General features: G+C 37.2%; 1 protein-coding gene across 4 annotated transcripts in view; it reads left to right on the forward strand.

Annotated features, from left to right (window-relative positions):
• The window catches only part of CROT (carnitine O-octanoyltransferase), a 50,707-nt gene that overhangs the window by 15,385 nt on the left and 14,472 nt on the right, over nt 1–20,850 (forward strand). For 3 of the 4 annotated variants that reach the window (XM_042916884.1, XM_042916891.1, XM_042916901.1), the window contains 4 exons: nt 4,263–4,371; nt 10,917–11,010; nt 11,775–11,900; nt 13,470–13,571. In XM_042916884.1, the coding sequence (XP_042772818.1) occupies nt 4,263–4,371; nt 10,917–11,010; nt 11,775–11,900; nt 13,470–13,571 (431 nt within the window). The remainder of the gene's footprint in view (nt 1–4,262; nt 4,372–10,916; nt 11,011–11,774; nt 11,901–13,469; nt 13,572–20,850) is intronic. The other variant, XM_042916911.1, reaches the window with a different exon arrangement.

The raw sequence follows: 20,850 nt of genomic DNA on the forward strand, positions 1-20,850 counted from the left end.
TTGAGTGCCCATTTGAAATGGTGTTTACGAATTTAAAATTAGATGATATATTCTTTTTTTTTCCTACAACAATCAAGCAGGTGCAGAAAGAGAAAGTGGAAGATTTAAGTGTTTTGGAAGAGAGAAATTAAAATGGGTCATGGAATCTATCTTGAAGACAGAGAAAATTGAAGAAATGATGTATGTGGAGGCAGCCTGTAAGCTGCTATGGCTCAAAGGATGGTGTCAATAAGGAGGCAATAGTTAGAACGATTTTTATTTTTACTTCCCCCTTAAGAGACCATTAACACTAATTCCGTCATGCCTTTTGCCCTGTTTACCTCATTTTGCCTAGAAGTTCAGACTTCTCAGATCATAGCCTGTCCTCTGGATTCGTGGATTTGTGCATAGCCTAATTTGATCTACGTTCCTTACTACTGTGACCCACTCTCCTTTCCTTTTCCAGACTCTTGTGTACTTCCTGAAGCACACAGTCAGCAAAATCCTTTATATCTTCAACCTTTTCTCTGAAAGTTCCTGTTTACTTTGAAGGGTTCTGTTACTGAACCTGGTTATTCTTTGAGCTTACTGCGTTGCCTATAACCATCTCAAGTGGGTATATTTTCTCTCATACTTTGGTACTAGAAGAAAGGTAGGAGATGTTGTATGCTCTTTATCTCCTGTTATTCTTTCCACTTTCCCTTCTTCCTTACAGTTTGAGCTCTGGAAAAAAGGAAAGCTATCAGGTGAGATCCCCAGAGCTTGTCATGATTGCAGTGACTTTGTTTTTGACCATTCTCCTTTGTTCATTGATTGGTATAGCACCAGGCTCCCTGCATTTCTTTCCATTACTACCTCAGTCACATCCTTGATGACTTGAACTTCCAATTGTTGATAATCCGTGACTTCTGCTTTCCTTCACTTTCTTCCTCTAGTGATCTGCACCTCCATTCCTTCTCAAGGAGCCACACACTCCTGTGGTCATGCCCTAGACCTTGTTATCAAAAACTCCATCTCCAATTTCGATGCTGCATAGTAATTATAAGCATCTCACTCTGATCTCCACCTTGTCTTCACAACTCCCTTCCTTTGGGAGTCTACCTTAGCTGTTTCTTTGATCACATTGTGACTTAAATGCAGTTATTCTATAGTTATTCACAGTTCCATTCCTGCCACCTCCACTGTAATCACTCCTTTGCATACACATTCAAATCTTTGCCCACCCCCCCCTTCCCCACTCCACCCACCCCCCCTTCCCCACTCCACCCACCCCCCCTTCCCCACTCCACCCACCCCCCCTTCCCCACTCCACCCACCCCCCCTTCCCCACTCCACCCACCCCCCCCTTCCCCACTCCACCCACCCCCCCTTCCCCACTCCACCCACCCCCCCTTCCCCACTCCACCCACCCCCCCTTCCCCACTCCACCCACCGCCCCCCTTCCCCACTCCACCCACCCCTCATCACTGTTTAATTATAATCTTCTCTCTTACCTCTACATATTACCATAGCAATTTACTTGGCTTGAGAAAACATCACTTAATTTTCTGTTAAACCTCAAATGGACCCACAGCATACCTTGCCATATATATATATTTTTTAATGTTTGTTTATTTTTGAGAGAGAGAAACAGCATGATGGGGAAGGGGCAGAGAGAGAGGGAGACACAGAATTAGAAGCAGGCTCCAGGCTGTCAGCACAGAGCCCGATGCGTGGCTTGAACTCACAAACTGTGAGATCATGACTTGAGCCAAAGTCGGATGCTTATCCGACTGAGCCACCCAGGTGCCCCGATCTTGCCATATATTTTTGTCAGGTTATTCTCTCTCTTCCAGAAAGACTGTCTCATGCTTTTCTTTATTCTCAGCTAATGAACTCTTATTCTCAATAAATGTAAAGCAGTCTTTCCATCACAAAATTTACCAACCTATCTGTTAGGCAGAATAATGCTCCTCAGCCCCCCAGAGTTGTTTGCTTCCTAATCCTTGGAGCCTGTCAGATGTTTTAGGTTACATAGTAAAGGGGAATTTAGGTCACAAATGAAGTTAAGTTTGTTAATCAGTTGACTAGACATGGGAAGATTATTCTGGAATATTCATGTGGACACAAAATAATCACAAGAATTCTTACAAGTAAAGAAAGAGGCAGAAGAGAACCCAATTGATGGGAGGATGAGAAAGTCATGATCCTCCTTTGATGGTTGTGAAAATGGAGGAGAGTCCTAAGGGCAAGAGTGTGGGCAGTCTCTAGAAGCTGGAAAAGCAAAGGAAACTGATTCTCCCCTAGAGCCTCCAGAAGGTACACAGACGTGCTGACCTTCATTTTAGACTAGTAAGACAAGTTTCAAACTTCTGTTCCCCATACCTGTAAGATAATCCATTTGTGTTGTTAGTGGTAATTTGTTACAGCATTCATAGAAAACCTACTCATTCAAATACTTGTCCATCCTGCAACCCCCTCACAATACATTATTTTACGTTCTGCCTTGCCTTGTTTAAATGGATGAACTGCTTTGTCTCATAAAGACAACGTTCTGTATGGTGCACTGGGCCCCACCTCTTCTTGTGTAATCAAGGACCTTGCTGCTGACTTATCTTCTCTTTGCTGCGTTGTCAGTTTTCCCTCTTTACTGGATTGTCCTAATCTGTAGTATCGCTCATCTGGAAAGAAAAAAAAAAATTGACCTCTTGTCTGCTTCAAGTGTCACACCTCATTCAAAGCCACCATCACCTTTCACATAGATCCTTGTCACCTAGATCACTTTAGTTATCTCTCAACTGATCTTGCTGTATGTTCTCTTCACTGTTACGATCTCCTCTTCATAGAGTAGCCTGAGTGACCTTTTTCAAGTACTAATGAGGTCACATTATTACTGTCTTACTTAAAACCCTCCATAGGCTTCCTTTTCATAATATTTAAAATTGGAAGTGCTTTCTGAGGCCAATGTAACCTGGCCCTGATCCTGGCTACCGTTCTACCCTTTTCTCTCTCTGCTGCAGCTACACTGACTTTTTTTTCTGTTTTTTTTTTTTAAAGCAAACTATCTCATTTTGTCCTAATGCCTTTGCACTTGCTGTTTCCTGTGCTTAAGATTCTCTTCTTGCAGATATTTCCATGCTCACTCCTAACTTTGTTTAGGTCTCTGCTAAAATATCCCCACTTAGGCCCATCCTGAAGTAGTACCCTCCTGTCCTGTCGCCCTCCCAACATTTGTTGATGAATTTGCTATCAGGCTTATTTTCTTTTTTCTTTTCCAGTCCTAAATTTAAATAGGGGGTGGTCAGTAAATGGCAACAATAAGATGTAGTAGTATTAAATGTAAAAAGATGAGGAGGTTTTTGAAGGAGAAGAGAGAAGAAATGTATTGGAAGTAGCCATGAAAGACAATGAAAATACATACCTTACCTCCTAGAACTGGAAGAAATAGGATATAAGAGAAAAAAAACAGTGCTATGAGGAGATGATCTTTCCTCATAGTTGATGGGTTTCATGAGATAATGTGTGTAAAGCATTTACCACAGTTAATTGTACATATTAATCAGTACATTTCCTTCCATTGGCAGTGTATGTCTTTTCTGTCTTTTTTCTTAGAGGAAAGGAACAGGGACCATATAGGAAGACCTTTGTCAAAGGCAATGGTAATAGAAAAGTGAGGCTAAATCAAAATATTCTGAGATTTACAGCAAACATACAGTTCTTGGAGAGTTAAAGTGTGCCCAAAGAATCATAGAATCAATTATCAGTGGCTTGCCAGGTGTGATTAGAGCCTTAAGTAAAACTAGATTTGGCAAAAAGCATTCTCCTTGCCACTCAAACAGTGCCCTTTTTCAACTGAAAACTATTTTATTTAGAAATCATAGCTAGATTTTTACTGCAATTAAATTATCTGATAAGCAGTCAACATTGAAATAAAGCCTAGGAGAAACTAATTCTCATAGCTCTTCTACAGGATTTCTTGCTGCCCTTTTCCCTTTGTCATTTCTATCCATGAATAAACTAGAAAGCCCTGCAGGAGTTTGGGATTATATAAGTCTCAAGGTGTACAAATATTTGAAACTCCATGGATTTTTGGCTGTTTCACATGGACAGATTTCAAGAGTGTATATTTATATCATAATTGAAAGTCCATCACCTTATTGTTCATATGATATTTTTGATGAATATATGAATATATTATCAAGTATTGGAGCAAGGATTATTTTCTTCTTTTGGATGTAAATAAGCAGTTTTACTCTTGTTTAACTTTGAGAGATTGAGTTTGGATTTCCTGTTTCTTTTTCCAGAGAGCGAAGGGCGTTCCCCAACTCACATTACGGTGCTTTGTCGAGGCCGAGTCTTTGTCTTTGATGTAATGCATGAAGGATGTTTGATGACCCCACCAGAGATTCACAGGTTTTCAAACTACTTTCTTGAGTCTTGAGGTGTTAAGTTTTTGCTTGAGTTAAAAAAATAAATTTTGTTCACAATTGCCTTTGTATAAAGGGACAGTAAGCTAAAAAGAAATAATTCTGTATATGCTGATTTTTGCAAATTTATTATTTTTAGCTTTCATTAATTTTTAACTTTACTAGATGTATATGAATCTATTCCACTTGGAGAAAAGGAAAACATTCAGAATATTATCAATTTCATTTCTTGCCCCAGAATTTATCACCATTAACTAGTTTGGTATATTCTGTCCTTCTGTATCCGTTCTAGTGAATTTATATGCACATAAAGACTTATAAAAAAGAATGTAGTTTATATCTAGTATGTATTTAAATGCATACAAATAGTATGTACACGTAGTATGTACGTGTAGTATTTTGTGTGTTTATATTTTCAAAGTATATTATGGAAAATTTCAAAATTTTGAGGGAACTGTATAATGAAGCTCTTCCATGTTCTCATACCCCGGCTTCAACAGTTATCATCTCCTAGCTTCAACAATTATGAATTCATAGCCTTGTATCAACTCGCCTTTTCTCCTCCCCTCAGTCTCCTATGGATTATTGTAAAGAAAATCTCAAGACATAATGTTTCCACTGAAGTATTTTAGTATGTACCTCTAAAAGATAAGGACTCTTAAAATCATACACATGCAGTACCATTATCACACCTAATGACTTGCTTCTTTTAGAAAATGAGGAATTCTTTAATATCATTAATATACAATCATTTGTTCAAATCTTCCTAGATTGTCTTATAAATGTTGAGTTGTATGTATCTATATATATCTCTAAAATTTTTTTATTAAGTATTACAAACATGTACAAAAGTGCACACAGAAATATACAGCTACATACTCATGTAACCACCACCGGGTCAAGATAATAGAATATTTCCAGTATTTTAGAAATTTCCTTCATACCACTTGTCAGTTACCATGCTTTCTCTTCTTTTCAAGGGTAATTATTTAGGTGGCTTACGGTTTTTACTAGAACAAAAAATGATGCTGTGAGAATCCTTGTACGTTTTCTTTCTGATTACACTTAGGAAAGGACTTGTTGAGTCATAGGGTATGTGAACATTGAAATTCAGTACATAATGCAGTTTTCGAAAATAGTTATACTAATTAGCACTTTCATACATATATGACTATGTGGGAGGAGTTCTTTATACTTTTTGGATGTGAGCCTTTTGTTGTGTTTAGGTGTTGAAATCCACAGAATAGAAGATGTTTATACCCTATTAAAGTATCTTTTTTTTTTTTTTTAGTTTTTCTATTAGGGAAGTTGGCACACAGTGTTAGATAAGTTAAATTTTTAATTTTTTTTAAATGTTTTTATTTATTTTTGAGACAGAGACAGAGCATGAGCAGGGAGGGGCAGAGAGAGGGGGAGACACAGAATGTGAAGCGGGCTCCAGCTGTCTCAGCTGTGCTGACAGCTCAGAGCCAGATGTGGGGCTCGAACTCAGAGTGAGATCATGACCTGAGCTGAAGTCGGACGCTCAACCGACTGAGCCACCCAGGCGCCCCAGATCAGTTTTAAGTGCGTAACATAGCGATTCAACTTTTTCCTGTGTTACACTATACTTACCAGAAGTGCAACTACCAATCGTCACCATACAACACTATTAGAATATCATTGGATAAAATTAGTAAGAGTTGGTGATTGGGCTTAGAAAGAAAAGAAGGTATTAAATAGGACTGAAATTTTTAAACATGGTTGGGTAGGCAAGTAGTATTATAACAAAAGGAGGCAACAGAGGAGGAGGAACCATTTCATTTTTTTTCTTGTTTTTAATAACTACTTTATTGAGATATAATTCACACACCATACCTTTCACCCATTTAAAGTGTGCAATTCTTGGGGTGCCTGGGTGGCTCACTTGGTTGAGTGTCTGACTCGATCTCAGGTCATAATCTCAGGGTCATGGGTTCAGGCCCCACGTTGGGCTCTGTGCTGGGTGTGAAGCTACTTAAAAAAATAAAGGGTGAAATTTGGCATGTTTTAGAATATTCACAGAATTGTGCAATCATCTCTACAATCAATTTTAGAACACTTTGTTACCTCCAAAAGTAACCCTGGACCCATAAGCAGTAAAGCCCTATTGCTCCCCAGCTTTCACCCCATCCATTAGTAGACACTACCCATATCTCCCAAACACTCTAATTCCATTAGCCTGGCATAACCACCAATGGACTTTTTGTGTCTGTGTATATGCTTATTCTGGGCATTTCATACAAGTGGAATCTTAAAATGTATGGTCTTTTGTGTCTGGCTTCTTTTACTTAGCATGATGTTTTCAAGGCTCATCTGTGTTGTAGCATGCGTTATTACTTTATTCTTTTTAATGGCTGAATATTCCATTCTGTGGATATGCCACATTTTATGTAAATATTCATCACTTAATGGACATTATGAATAATACTGTCCTGAACATCAGACTTTTGTGTGAATATGTATTTTCATTTCTTTTGGATACATAACTAGGAGGGAATTGCTAGGTCGTAGCTCTGTTTAACTATTAGAGGGAATGCCAAACTGTTTTCTAAAATGACTGCACCATTTTACATTCACTTCAGCAGTAAATGAGGGTTCTAATTTCTTAGCATCCTCACCTCACCAACACTTGTTATTATCTGTCTTTTGGGTTATAGCCATCCTATAACCTTGGCTATAACCAAAAAGGTGTGACGTAGGATCTCATTGTGGTTTAGTTTTGCTTTTTTATAATGACAGGGATCTTGAGCATTTTTTTAAATGACTAAGAACTTTATTTTTTTTTTAAGTTTTTATTTTAATTCCAGTTTAGTTAACATACCTAACTGTATTAGTTTCAGGTATACAGTATAGTGATTCAACAATTCCATACATCAGCCGGCGTTTATCATAACAAGTGCATTCCTTAATCCTCATCATCGATTTAACCCAATCCTCCCCCCACCTCCCCTCTGGTAATCATCAGTTTGTTGTCTATAGTGAGGAGTCAGTTTCTTGGTTTGTCTCTCCCCTTTTTTCCCCCTTTTGCTCATTTGTTGTGTTCTTAAATTCTACATATGAGTGAAACCATATAGTATTTGTCTTTTGCTCACTTATTTCACTTAGGTGCATACATGTCATTGCAAATAGCAAGATTTCATTCTTTTGTATGGATGAATAGTTTTCAGTTGTATATATATACCACATGTTTATCCATTCATCATTCAGTGAACACTTGGGCTGTTTCCATGTCTTGGCTATTGTAAGTAATGCTGCTATAAACATAGGGGTGTATGTACCCCTTTGAATTAATGTTTTTGTATTCTTTGGGTAAGTACGCAGTAGTGTGATTGCTAGATTCTAGGTAGTTTTATTTTTAACTTTTTTAGGAACCTCCATACTATTTTCCACAGTGGCTGCACCAGTTTTCATTTCCACCAATGGTGCAGTAGTGTTCTTTTTCTTCTGTGCTGTTGAGCATCTTTTCATGTGCTTATTGACCATTTGTATATCTTCCTTGGAGAAAAGTCTATTAAAATCCTTTTCCAATTTTTAATTGGATTGTCTTTTGATTATTGAGTTGTAAAACTTCTTTGTACATTCTGTCTCTTACCAGATACATAATTTGCAAATATTTCTCTCCCTTTCTGGAGTTCTCTTCTCATTTTCTTCTTGACTTCCTTTGAAGCACAAATGTTTTAATTTTTACAGAGTCCACTTTTCTATTTCTTTGGTTGCTTGCGCTTTTGGTGTTGTATCTGAGAAATCGTTGCCTAATCCAAAGTCATAAATATTTAGGGGCACCTGGCAGGCTCAGTTGGTAGAGCATCCCACTTTTGAGCCTAGCATCATGAGTTGAAGCTCCACATTGGGCATGGAGCCTCCTTAAAAAACAAAAACAAAGTCACAAAGATGTATACCTATGTTTTCTTCTAAGATAAGCTTTTTTTCTTTTAATTTGGAAAGGGGACAGGGAGATGATTTTTAAATCTAGTTTGGAATGCTGACTGAAACTGAAGTAGAGATATCAGCAAGCATTAGGAAATTTGGGACCAGAAATTTTAAGAGAAAGTGGGATTGAAGTTAGAGATTTGGTTGCCTCTTACACAAAGGTAATAGACAGTTAAAGCTCTTAAACAAATGGATGAAATTACCAAAGGAGAAACTTGTAGAAGACGTCAGGAGAGGTCAGTGACAGATTTGGGGGAACGTTTGGCGGTGAAAAGAGAACAGATGATCAGTGAAATAGACTGAGCAGAAAGCGAGGTAAGGAGACTGCCGTGGAACAGTGCTACAAAAGCTAAGATAGAAGATAATTTTAAGATTTACTCCTGGGTGTTAAATACTCTGTGATCAGGAAAACAGGACTGAGATAAACCTGCTACATTTGTTTTATGGGATACTGTTGGTGACTTTCAGAAATGCAGTTTCAAGATAATCATTGGAGGACAAAACCAGATTATAATAAATGAAAGTAAAGTGGAAAGTAATGAAGGCAGAAACCAGATTGTGAGAAAATCTCAAGTATAGAATATTTTGAAAGGTGTAGGAGTCTGAAATGTAAATACTGGTAATACAAATTTTGTGCTTTTAAATATCAAACAATGCATGTGTAGCTAAAAAACAGATGCATAGATGGCCAAATTAAAGGAAAAGGGGTTATCCTAGTTACCAAATCTGTAGCATTTAAAAAAATTTGAACAGACTTTTAAAAACTTTATTGAGGTGTGATTGACATATGAAAAGCTGTACATGTTTATTGTGTACATCCTGATGAGTTTGGAAATAAGTACAGACCCATGAAACCATCACCACAATCTACCATAAACCTATCCATTACCTCCAAAAGTTGCCTGCCTCCTTTATTTAATAATTTTTTTGTGATAACACTTAACATAAAACCTATCCTCTTAATTTTTTAAAGCATACAGTACAGTATTGTTAATTACAAGCCCTGTGCTCTACAGTAGATCTCTAGGATATTCATCTTGTAAAGCTGGAATTTTGTGTCCTTTGACTAATTACACCCCCCCCCCCCTTTTCCTCCTTACCCATGTCCAGGAAACCACCATGCCATTCTATTTTAGCTTGCTCCTGTAAGTGATATTATGTTGTATTTGTCCTGTGTCTGACTTACTTCACTTAGTGTATTGTACTCCAGGCTTATCCATGTTGTTGCCAATGGCAAGATTTCCTTTCCTTCTTTTTTAAGGGTGAATGATACTCCATTGTACATGTATGTTACGTTTTGTTTATCCATTCATCTGTCAGTGGATACTTAAGTGTCTTACACCTCTTGGCTATTGTGAATAATGCTGCAGTGAACATGGGAGTGCAGATGTCTCTTAAGGTCCTGACTTCAATTCCTTTTGATATACACTCAGAACTGGGATTGCTGGGTCATAGAGTAGTTTTGCTTTTAATTTCTCAAGGAAACTCCTTACTATTTTCCATAGAGGCTGCAGCAATTGACATTCCTACCAACAGTCCACAAGAGTTCTTTTCTCCACATCCTCACCAACACTTATTTCTTATTTCTTATTTCTCATAACCATCCAGATAGCTGTGAAGTGATGTATCATTGTGGTTTTGATTAATATTTCCCTGATGTGTAGTCATGTTGAGTACCTTGTGCACTTGCTGGCCATTTGTATGTCTTTGAAGAAATGTCTGTTTAGTTCCTTAACCCATTTTTAAATTAGGGTTATTTGGTTTTTTGGTATTGAGTTGTAGGGATTCCTTATATATTTTGAATATTAACCTCTTATCAGATACATGGCTTGCAAATACTTTCTCATATTCTGTAGGTTGCCTTTTAATTTTGATGTTAACTGTGCAGAAGCTTTTAGTTTGATGTAATTTTTTGCTTTTGTTGCCTATGCTAAACCTCTGTGGATTTTGGATTGATGAAAGTGTATTTCTTTATTGAAGAACCCTGTTATTTGCCTGTCAAATGTTTAAAGATACAGGAAACTCATCAGTTTGAGAGTATAGAGTACTTGGGAGTGAAAATTTTTCTTTAATAGAATCTTTAAAATGATTGTAAGTAACATGTGAAAACATTTAAAATTGACAACGTATTCTATTTTTGAGGTTACACACAAATATTAATTGGTTATAGAGTAATTCTTCTGTTAAATATATATGCACATAGTTTTTAGTTAGGTAAGATGTACATAATATTTGTGATATCATTTACAGAATATTTTTCAAGTTCTCTATTGTAAGGGGTATTTACTTAGACCCCGGAAGTACATGTACATTTTGAAAGTATAAATAATACCAGCCAAACAGCAAATTTAATTACTTAAAGTTATTAAATATACTTTTGTGTTAATAGGCCACACACTTTAAAAAAAAAAAAAAGGAGATAAGGTGTGGGAAATTGCTGTTGAGATCATAATCCCTTTCTTTGGATAATACATCAAAACATTTAAGTACTGATAAACAATATGACCTATTAAAGGCTAAAAGTAGCTAGTGATCCTGCTTATGCTTTTTTTACATATTCTTTCTTTAATCTTCCCTAAGGCAATTGACATATATTCACAAGAAGTGCCATAGTGAACCCGATGGACCTGGGATACCAGCATTAACCAGTGAGGAGCGAACCCGATGGGCTAAGGTTATAATTTATAGTTGTGTGTGTTTTTTTTTAACTGAGGTATAATTGACATTAGTTTCAGGTGTACAGCATAATTAGATATTTGTATATACTGTAAAATGATCACAATAAATCTCACATAATTAAATTTTTTGTCTTGTGATGAGGACTTTTAACATGTATTCTCTTAGCAGTTTCGAAATATGTAATAGGGCATTATTAACTGCACAAGTATCTCCCACTTTTTTAAAGTTTTGGTTATGTCACTACACTCTCACAAAGTACCTACATTAGTACTGGGTTTTGTGCATTGAAAGAAACCCAAGGAGGATGTTTGCTTTCACGAAAAAAGGCAAAAAGCAAAAATAGTGTCAGCAAGTGTGTGTCACAGCACGTTCCTTGAGCAGCAAGAGTGGCACACCAAGCTCATTCCCCTGGAGCTGCCTTCAGAATCTCACCATCAAGCTCTGGGCATCTGTGTCTGGGAGCACCTGTGCTTTATCTGACTTTATTTGTGCATCCCTTTGCAAGATGTGTCCTGTGTTATCAGTAAAGCAAAAGCGAGGTTATTTTTGGAGAACGTTCAAACCTGTTTCCATATAAATTAATGGTAATTGCCTCTTTGCTCTATACCATTTTGGCTCATGAAAGATTTCATAGGAATAGTCTACTTTCAGGTAGAGGTTTATGCTTTTCTTAATAAACCTTTTCCCTAACAGACTATTTTTAGATTTTCTGGATATATTTAGTTTGTAACATTTAATCATTATTTCTTTGTTTCTTAGGCACGAGAATATTTGATTAGTCTTGATCCGGAGAACTTGACTAGGTTAGAAAAAATTCAAAGCAGTTTACTGGTGTACTCCCTAGAAGATAGCAGTCCACATGTAACGCCAGAAGATTATTCTCAGGTACTTGACTATCTTGTTCTGTTACTTCTTCTCACAGATTATTCTGGAAGGCTCTTGTGTATATTAAAGATGAAAAGATTTTTTGTTACATGCAGTTTCTTAAAATTTTTACTTAGCTGTCATATATACATTTACCAGATTGAAGCTTACACATAAATAATCCTTTGTAAATTCTTGCCTCATTGTTTAGGTAATTTAGATATATCTTGTACATTATTTAAAGAAGTATGGCTATTGTTTGGATGAACAGAAAATTTGCATGGGACTCTGGGCTAAGTGAGCTTATCATGCCAAAGGTGACATGAGAACCTTCCAGTAACCCACAGCAGTGGGTTGACATCTTAGTTGGTGAGGTCTGTTCTAGGAGTTATATCACTCTTGTAAGTAATTTATCATTTGATTTTTATTCACACTGACTTTTAGTGAGTCATGAGTACAGAGTAGATGTGGCCTTATTTTGTTTCCTTCCCTGCCCCCCCAGGGTAATGTTATCATTTCCTGGGAAACAATAAAAGGTAGTATTCGTACCTGTAGAAGTCTCTTAGGCTTTTGAAAACACTTAAATTATTTCATAATGGATTCATCACGATTAAATAGTAGAAAAAATAAAGGATTGAAAAATTTTGTAAGTAAAAATAACTTTAGCTGGACTTCTTTAGTAGGAAAGTCTGCAAGCTTTTTTTAAAAATTTTTTTTAATGTTTATTAATTTTTGAGAGACACCGACAGACCGTGAGCGGGGGAGGGCAGAGAGAGAGGGAGACAGAGAATCTGAAACAGGCTCCAGGCTCTAAGCCCGGCCAGGGGCTGAACTCAGCACAGAGCCTGATGCGGGGCTCAAACTCATGAACTTTGAGACCATGACGCGAGGCAAAATTGTATGCTTACCCAACTGAGCCACCCAGGTACCCTGGGAGAGTCACCAAACTTCTTGAGGAAGAATATATTTTAATGTAGTGTTTGAACTTTTACTGCAGTCTAGTTAGACATGCATTGAGGTTGTAGCCCACTACACGCATATACACACATAATGGAAGTTTCACAAAATAGTAATTACTTTTACTGTTTGTGACAGACTCTGATATTTATTTTTATTTTGTACTTTTTTTGTAATGAATGTTTACTCTGATGTGCTAAATTGTTCTCATGGCTCACTAATGGGCCAAACGTACTGTTTAAGAAACAGGCTTAGTAGGGTATGAATTCTTGAAATATTCTTCTTGTAACTAGACTCTAATGACTAAACTTATCACAGCTTCTTAGACTATTCAAGTTGCAAAAGCTTTGTCTTTTCCCTTCCAAGTTCTCTAAACACCCATGAGTATTTTACCAGCTTTCTGTTTACTGGTGGGATTTCTTGAGATTTTGAGAAATACCTAGAGACAGGGCTGGAATTAGTATGATCTCTTGAGTATAATTATTATCATTTTATTAAATTTGGTTTACCTGAAGAGGAAAAGTGGGTTTTGTGTGTGTTTGTGTGTGTGTATATACACGTTTAAGGTATAAATTCTTATATACCTTTTAATATTAAAATTCTTTTAATTTTAAAACATTGAATTTGTTTTAGGTAACTGCAATGATTCTTGCAGGAGATCCAACATTACGCTGGGGAGACAAATCTTATAACTTGATTTCCTTTTCCAATGGAGTATTTGGCTGTAATTGTGATGTAAGTAAACTACTAAAGTTACTTTTCCTTTCAATTGTTGAGGTTAATTTAGTGGCAATAAACTATAGTAGTTAGGCTGTGCTGTGGTCAAATAAACACTTGTGTAGTTCTGTAACATTATACTAAAAGGCTTAGTTATAAATTCCAGTGAAGACAGAGTATAGGACAAGTTATTTTTATTCGTAGTAAGGCTGACGGTTTGACGTGTATCTGCAAAGTGGAATTTGCGTGTATTTTATGTGGTTAAGGATTTTAAAGAGTTTTGAAGGTCTTGAAGTCCACTGTTACCTGTTGGTTGAGAGTTACAACCTATTTTAAAAGATACAGCATTGGGGTACCTGAGTCAATTAAGCCTCTGACTTCGGCTTAGGTCATGATCTCATGATTCGTGAGTTCAAGCCCCACATCAGGCTTTGTGCTGACAGCTCAGAGCCTGGAGCCTGCTTTGAATTCTATGTCTTCCTCTCTCTGCCCCAACTCTGCTCACATTGTCTCTCTCAAAGATAAAGATAATAAAAGCATTGAAAAAAAAGATAGAGCATTATGTGTATGTTCTGTGCACAGAGAGATATATGTGGATATATCTCTAGATTTACCCAGGAATTATTATTTTCCTAAAATGGCACATGATCCTTGGAACATTTATTTACACTGTAGATATTAAAGTGATGCTTCTACAATTTTTTACCTTCTTCATAATAAAAAGAAAAAACTTGTTTCTTTTATTCTCCTTTGATCATCTTCATTAGCTCTACCTTGCCATTTTCTGATGGCCATTCAAGAAGTCTATAAACCAAGAAAATTAAAAAATCAATCAAAGTCAGAGTTGCAGCATACACTTGTAATCTCATTTTAAGACCTTTCATAAAATACGTAATTTGCTATAAAGTAGTATGAGGTAGATTGTTTTTGGTAGCCTTCCTCCAGAAGCATTTAGCGACTATACAATACTAAAAAGACCTGTTATGTTGATCTGCGTTCAATAGTTGTGTTAATCAGTATTCAGTGCTGGGTGACAGAAACCTAAATTATACTGGCATTAGCTTAAGAAGGTATTTGTTGGCATAAGGGTACAGCTGAATTTGGGTAAGGCTGACTTCCAGTGTCCAAATGCTTTTATTAGAAATTTCCCTCTTCATTTTTTACACTACTTCCTGTGTTTGACTTCAGGTGGACCATCCCATGTGGTCGTTGTACCCACAATGTCTTGTCTTCACATTCACAGATCACTTCAGAGATTAGTGTTCTTCATGCAAATGGCCAGCACACCAAACACCCCCCTCCCCCCCACACACACACCGCCTCCACCATCCTAGTGGTTCCAGCAAAAGTCCTTGGAATAATGCTCACTGGTTGTGATTGGCCTTTGTCTACCATGTGCCCATTCTGAGGAATCAGGTGCTCTCATTTGTGTGGCCTGGGTCACATGTTAAACCTTGGAATCTAGGGGGTAGAATCACTCTCATTCATACCACCACAGCATATGTGGTGGTTGCCTATAGAAAAATAAATCTCAGAAGAGGGTGAAGGGTTGATGAGCAGGTAATAAACTAGATGTCTATTATAGTACCTCATCAGAGTGCAAGTTTGTTGTGAGTCATTTTAAAGATTTCTTGTCTCTTATCTTCCTTGGGATTCATTGTTGACAAAATACTTGTTGTTAATTGCCTCCATTTTCTTGAGTTCTTTCTATTCCCCGGAAACTATCCTCTGTATAGTAGCTAACTACTTCCTAGTGTCTTCCTCTCTCTTTCTCTTGACTTGTCTGCTGCAGTTGATTACCTTCTTCGTACATATTCTGACATTGCCTCCATCTCTTAACAGTCTTGTCCTGTGTACTGATTCTGACCTTAGTATTAGTCTCACTGTTTCCTCTTATGTGTGTTCTCTCCCCTGGTTTAATAGTTTCATTGACCATTTGTATATGGGTGGCTTAAAGTTATTCTTTTCTTTTTTTCAAGTTTTTATTTAAATTCCAGTTAACATACAGTGTACTATTAGTTTCAGGTGTACAATGTGGTGATTCAGTACTTACATACAGTACCCAGTGCTCTTTGCAAGTGCCCTCCTTAATCCCCATCACCTATTTCACCCTTACCCCCACCCACCTCCCCTCTGGTAACCAGCAGATTGTTTGCCATAGTTAAGAGTCTCTTTCTTGGTTTGCTTCTCTCTCTTTTTTCCCTATGATCATTTTTGTTTGTTTGTTTCTTAAATTCCACATATGAGTGAAATCATATGGTATTTGTCTTTTCTCTGACTGACTTGTTTGGCTTAGCATAATACTCTCTAACTCCATCCATGTTGTTGCAAATGGCAAGATTTCATTCTTTTTTTATGGCAAAGTAGTAATATTCTATTGAGTATGTATACCACAACTTCTTTATCCATTCATCTCTCAATGGAGCAGTTATTCTTTTCTAGTTTTTACCTATTCTTATTTTGAGAATTTTGTTTCATTTTATATTGTTCAAACTGGTTGTTATATTGTTACATAAGGGTAAATTATTCTCATCAACACTTTCAACCCTCAAATCCCTCCAAAAAACTCCTTGCACTACTTTGACTTTTACTAATAGCACTAAACTCTTGATACTTGCTCAAATTCAGGATGAAAAGAACTTTAATGATGTTTTTTCATCTCTAAATGAAGAATATTGCTCTCAAAATAAACACACATCTCAGCACAAATGAGATGTTTTCTTGTAGTAAGTGTATGGACATGTTTTATGTGTATTTATTAATACCCACTTATTTTAAAATTCCATGTAGGTTTCCCTTGTAACCTGAGATGATTACAGAAAAAAACAATTTCACCTATGTAAAATATCATTAATAGAGTGTATACAGTTGACCTTTGAACAACATGGGTTTCAACTGTGTGGGTGTAAATACATGGATTTTTAAAAGTATATATTTTATTTTTATTTTTTAATTGTTTTAAGTATATATTTTATATTGTGATTGAAAAATAAGATAGAAGTTGCCAAATGACTAAAAGTGAAGGAAAGATAGAGAAGAGATGCTGGGAAGGCTGGAACAGCAGGGCTTCTACGTGCTCCTGGCAGTCCTCACCTCACTACCTGTGCAAAGTTTGGTTCACTGAGGTCTTGAACTGAAAGGAGCAGAGGAACTGGAGGCCAGTCATTGTCCACAGTTGGCCTGGCCACAGTTGGCCAGGAACCACAGAATGATAATCTGCACTCCTTCCAACCCTTTCTCCGTGCCACGGGTCCAGGAGAATATCTGGGGCAGGATACCACCAGGCAGGAACCTGGGCTGCAGAGCTCAGGGCAGGAAGGAATGCTGTCTGAGGTGCTGAAAATTCTCTGAAGTAGAAAACTAATACTGCTGGGAGCCACTTGCCAGCACTTGGCACAAGCAGAAGCTGAGTTAGAACCATGCAGAGGGGTCAGGGGAGCAAGCAACCTAGCGAGAAGGGTAATGGTGCTCTCTCTTCGCCATTTCTCTGCCTTCCCCTAGAATCTTCTTGGAAGGAGGTTTCCTGCATTCCTGGGTAGCTTTGCTAATTTGGGTGGGAATGAGGAGATGTGTAGTGCCTTGTTCTACTAATGTACTATACAATAAGTGTATTTTCTCTTGCTTAGGATTTTCTCAACGTTTTCTTTTCTCTTAGCTTTATTGTAAGAATGTAGATATAATACTTATAACACAGAACATGTTAATTGACTGTTGATGTTATTGGCAAGACTTCGGGTCAATAGTAATTAAGTTATGGGTAGTGAAAAATTATATATGGATTTTTGATTGCATGAGAGGTCAGTGTTGTTCATCTGTATACTCTAAAAGTTGGTCTCTTCTATATCCAAAGCCATGTCGCTGCTGTATTCCATTGGTACTTGAATATGTACTTTTGTGATTATAGCAGTTAATTACATTTCCCTTTTGGGGTTTAAAATCCTGGGGTCAACTATTTTGTCTTCTCTATACAGGCTTTGTTTTAGGGCTTTGTGAAGGGCACATAAGGAAGCATATAATAAAGTTATTAAATAATAACAGCAGTTACTGATGATTGCTGTGGTCCAGGTTCTGTAGTAAGTACTTTATAAGCATTTTTTTTTTTTTTTTTGTTTCTTCTTTTCTTTTTTTTTTTTTTTTTTTTTAATTTTTTAATATATGAAATTTACTGTCAAATTGGTTTCCATACAACACCCAGTGCTCATCCCAAAAGGTGCCCTCCTCAATACCCATCCCCCACCCTCCCCTCCCTCCCACCCCCCATCAACCCTCAGTTTGTTCTCAGTTTTTAACAGTCTCTAATGCTTTGGCTCTCTCCCACTCTAACCTCTTTTTTTTTTTTTTTTTTTTTTTTTTTCCTTCCCCTCCCCCATGGGTTTCTGTTATGTTTCTCAGGATCCACATAAGAGTGAAACCATATGGTATCTGTCTTTCTCTGTATGGCTTATTTCACTTAGCATCACACTCTCCAGTTCCATCCATGTTGCTACAAAAGGCCATATTTCATTTTTTCTCATTGCCACGTAGTATTCCATTGTGTATATAAACCACAGTTTCTTTATCCATTCATCAGTTGATGGACATTTAGGCTCTTTCCATAATTTGGCTATTGTTGAGAGTGCCGCTGTAAACATTGGGGTACAGGTGCCCCTATGCATCAGTACTCCTGTATCCCTTGGATAAATTCCTAGCAGTGCTATTGCTGGGTCATAGGGTAGGTCTATTTTTAATTTTCTGAGGAACCTCCACACTGCTTTCCAGAGCGGCTGCACCAATTTGCATTCCCACCAACAGTGCAAGAGGGTTCCTGTTTCTCCACATCCTCTCCAGCATCTATAGTCTCCTGATTTCTTCATTTTGGCCACTCTGACTGGCGTGAGGTGGTATCTGAGTGTGGTTTTGATTTGTATTTCCCTGATAAGGAGCGACGTTGAACATCTTTTCATGTGCCTGTTGGCCATCCGGATGTCTTCTTTAGAGAAGTGTCTATTCATGTTTTCTGCCCATTTCTTCACTGGGTTATTTGTTTTTCGGGTGTGGAGTTTGGTGAGCTCTTTATAGATTTTGGATACTAGCCCTTTGTCCAATATGTCATTTGCAAATATCTTTTCCCATTCCGTTGGTTGCCTTTTAGTTTTGTTGGTTGTTTCCTTTGCTGTGCAGAAGCTTTTTATCTTCATAAGGTCCCAGTAATTCACTTTTGCTTTTAATTCCCTTGCCTTTGGGGATGTGCCGAGTAAGAGATTGCTACGGCTGAGGTCAGAGAGGTCTTTTCCTGCTTTCTCCTGTAAGGTTTTGATGGTTTCCTGTCTCACATTCAGGTCCTTTATCCATTTTGAGTTTATTTTTGTGAATGGTGTGAGAAAGTGGTCTAGTTTCAACCTTCTGCATGTTGCTGTCCAGTTCTCCCAGCACCATTTGTTAAAGAGACTGTCTTTTTTCCATTGGATGTTCTTTCCTGCTTTGTCAAAGATGAGTTGGCCATACGTTTGTGGGTCTAGTTCTGGGGTTTCTATTCTATTCCATTGGTCTATGTGTCTGTTTTTATGCCAATACCATGCTGTCTTGATGATTACAGCTTTGTAGTAGAGGCTAAAGTCTGGGATTGTGATGCCTCCTGCTTTGGTCTTCTTCTTCAAAATTACTTTGGCTATTCGGGGCCTTTTGTGGTTCCATATGAATTTTAGGATTGCTTGTTCTAGTTTCGAGAAGAATGCTGGTGCAATTTTGATTGGGATTGCATTGAATGTGTAGATAGCTTTGGGTAGTATTGACATTTTGACAATATTTATTCTTCCAATCCATGAGCAGGGAATGTCTTTCCATTTCTTTATATCTTCTTCAATTACCTGCATAAGCTTCCTATAGTTTTCAGCATACAGATCTTTTACATCTTTGGTTAGATTTATTCCTAGGTATTTTATGCTTCTTGGTGCAATTGTGAATGGGATCAGTTTCTTCATTTGTCTTTCTGTTGCTTCATTGTTAGTGTATAAGAATGCAACTGATTTCTGCACATTGATTTTGTATCCTGCAACTTTGCTGAATTCATGTATCAGTTCTAGCAGACTTTTGGTGGAGTCTATCGGATTTTCCATGTATAATATCATGTCATCTGCAAAAAGCGAAAGCTTGACTTCATCTTTGCCAATTTTGATGCCTTTGATTTCCTTTTGTTGTCTGATTGCTGATGCTAGAACTTCCAGCACTATATTAAACAGCAGCGGTGACAGTGGGCATCCCTGTCGTGTTCCTGATCTCAGGGAAAAAGCTCTCAGTTTTTCCCCATTGAGGATGATGTTAGCTGTGGGCTTTTCATAAATGGCCTTTATGATCTTTAAGTATGTTCCTTCTATCCCGACTTTCTCAAGGGTTTTTATTAAGAAAGGGTGCTGGATTTTGTCAAAGGCCTTTTCTGCATCGATTGACAGGATCATATGGTTCTTCTCTTTTTTTTTGTTAATGTGATGTATCACGTTGATCGATTTGCGAATGTTGAACCAGCCCTGCATCCCAGGAATGAATCCCACTTGATCGTGGTGAATAATTCTTTTTATATGCTGTTGAATTCGATTTGCTAGTATCTTATTAAGAATTTTTGCATCCATATTCATCAGGGATATTGGCCTGTAGTTCTCTTTTTTTACTGGGTCTCTGTCTGGTTTAGGAATCAAAGTAATACTGGCTTCATAGAATGAGTCTGGAAGTGTTCCTTCCCTTTCTATTTCTTGGAATAGCTTGAGAAGGATAGGTATTATCTCTGCTTTAAATGTCTGGTAGAACTCCCCTGGGAAGCCATCTGGTCCTGGACTCTTATTTGTTACTTTATAAGCATTATTAAAATCATTTTTCTCACTAAGTCTGTGATTATTATCCCCACTAACAGATGAGGCAGATTACTTAAAAAATTAAGTAACTTTTCAACACTTGAACAACTAGGAAATGGTAGAGTTTGGACTCCGAATCAAAGCCCTCATTCCTAAACAATACGTTACACATATTGTCTCCACGTAAATAAAAAGAAAAGGAAGTTAAAACTGTATTAATAGATAAAACGTCATGAAAGCATTTAAAGTTTTCATAGTTCCTAACTTTTAAAAAATAGATGATAAGCTTTCTACCATGAGATGGGTAGGGTAGAATAATTATAAGTCAAAGAGACTTTTATCCTCCAGTCTTGCTTTTTCTTACTGGCTCTAGTAAAAGAGTTAGAAATTAATAGTATTTCCTCAAATGAAACATTATGTGATACCAATAAAAAATTCTTGTAAAGTTGCAAGATGCAGTTAGAAAATGTGCT

The sequence above is a fragment of the Panthera leo genome, chromosome A2, assembly GCF_018350215.1.
Source record: "Panthera leo isolate Ple1 chromosome A2, P.leo_Ple1_pat1.1, whole genome shotgun sequence".
In the NCBI taxonomy this organism is placed as follows: Eukaryota; Metazoa; Chordata; class Mammalia; order Carnivora; family Felidae; genus Panthera; species Panthera leo.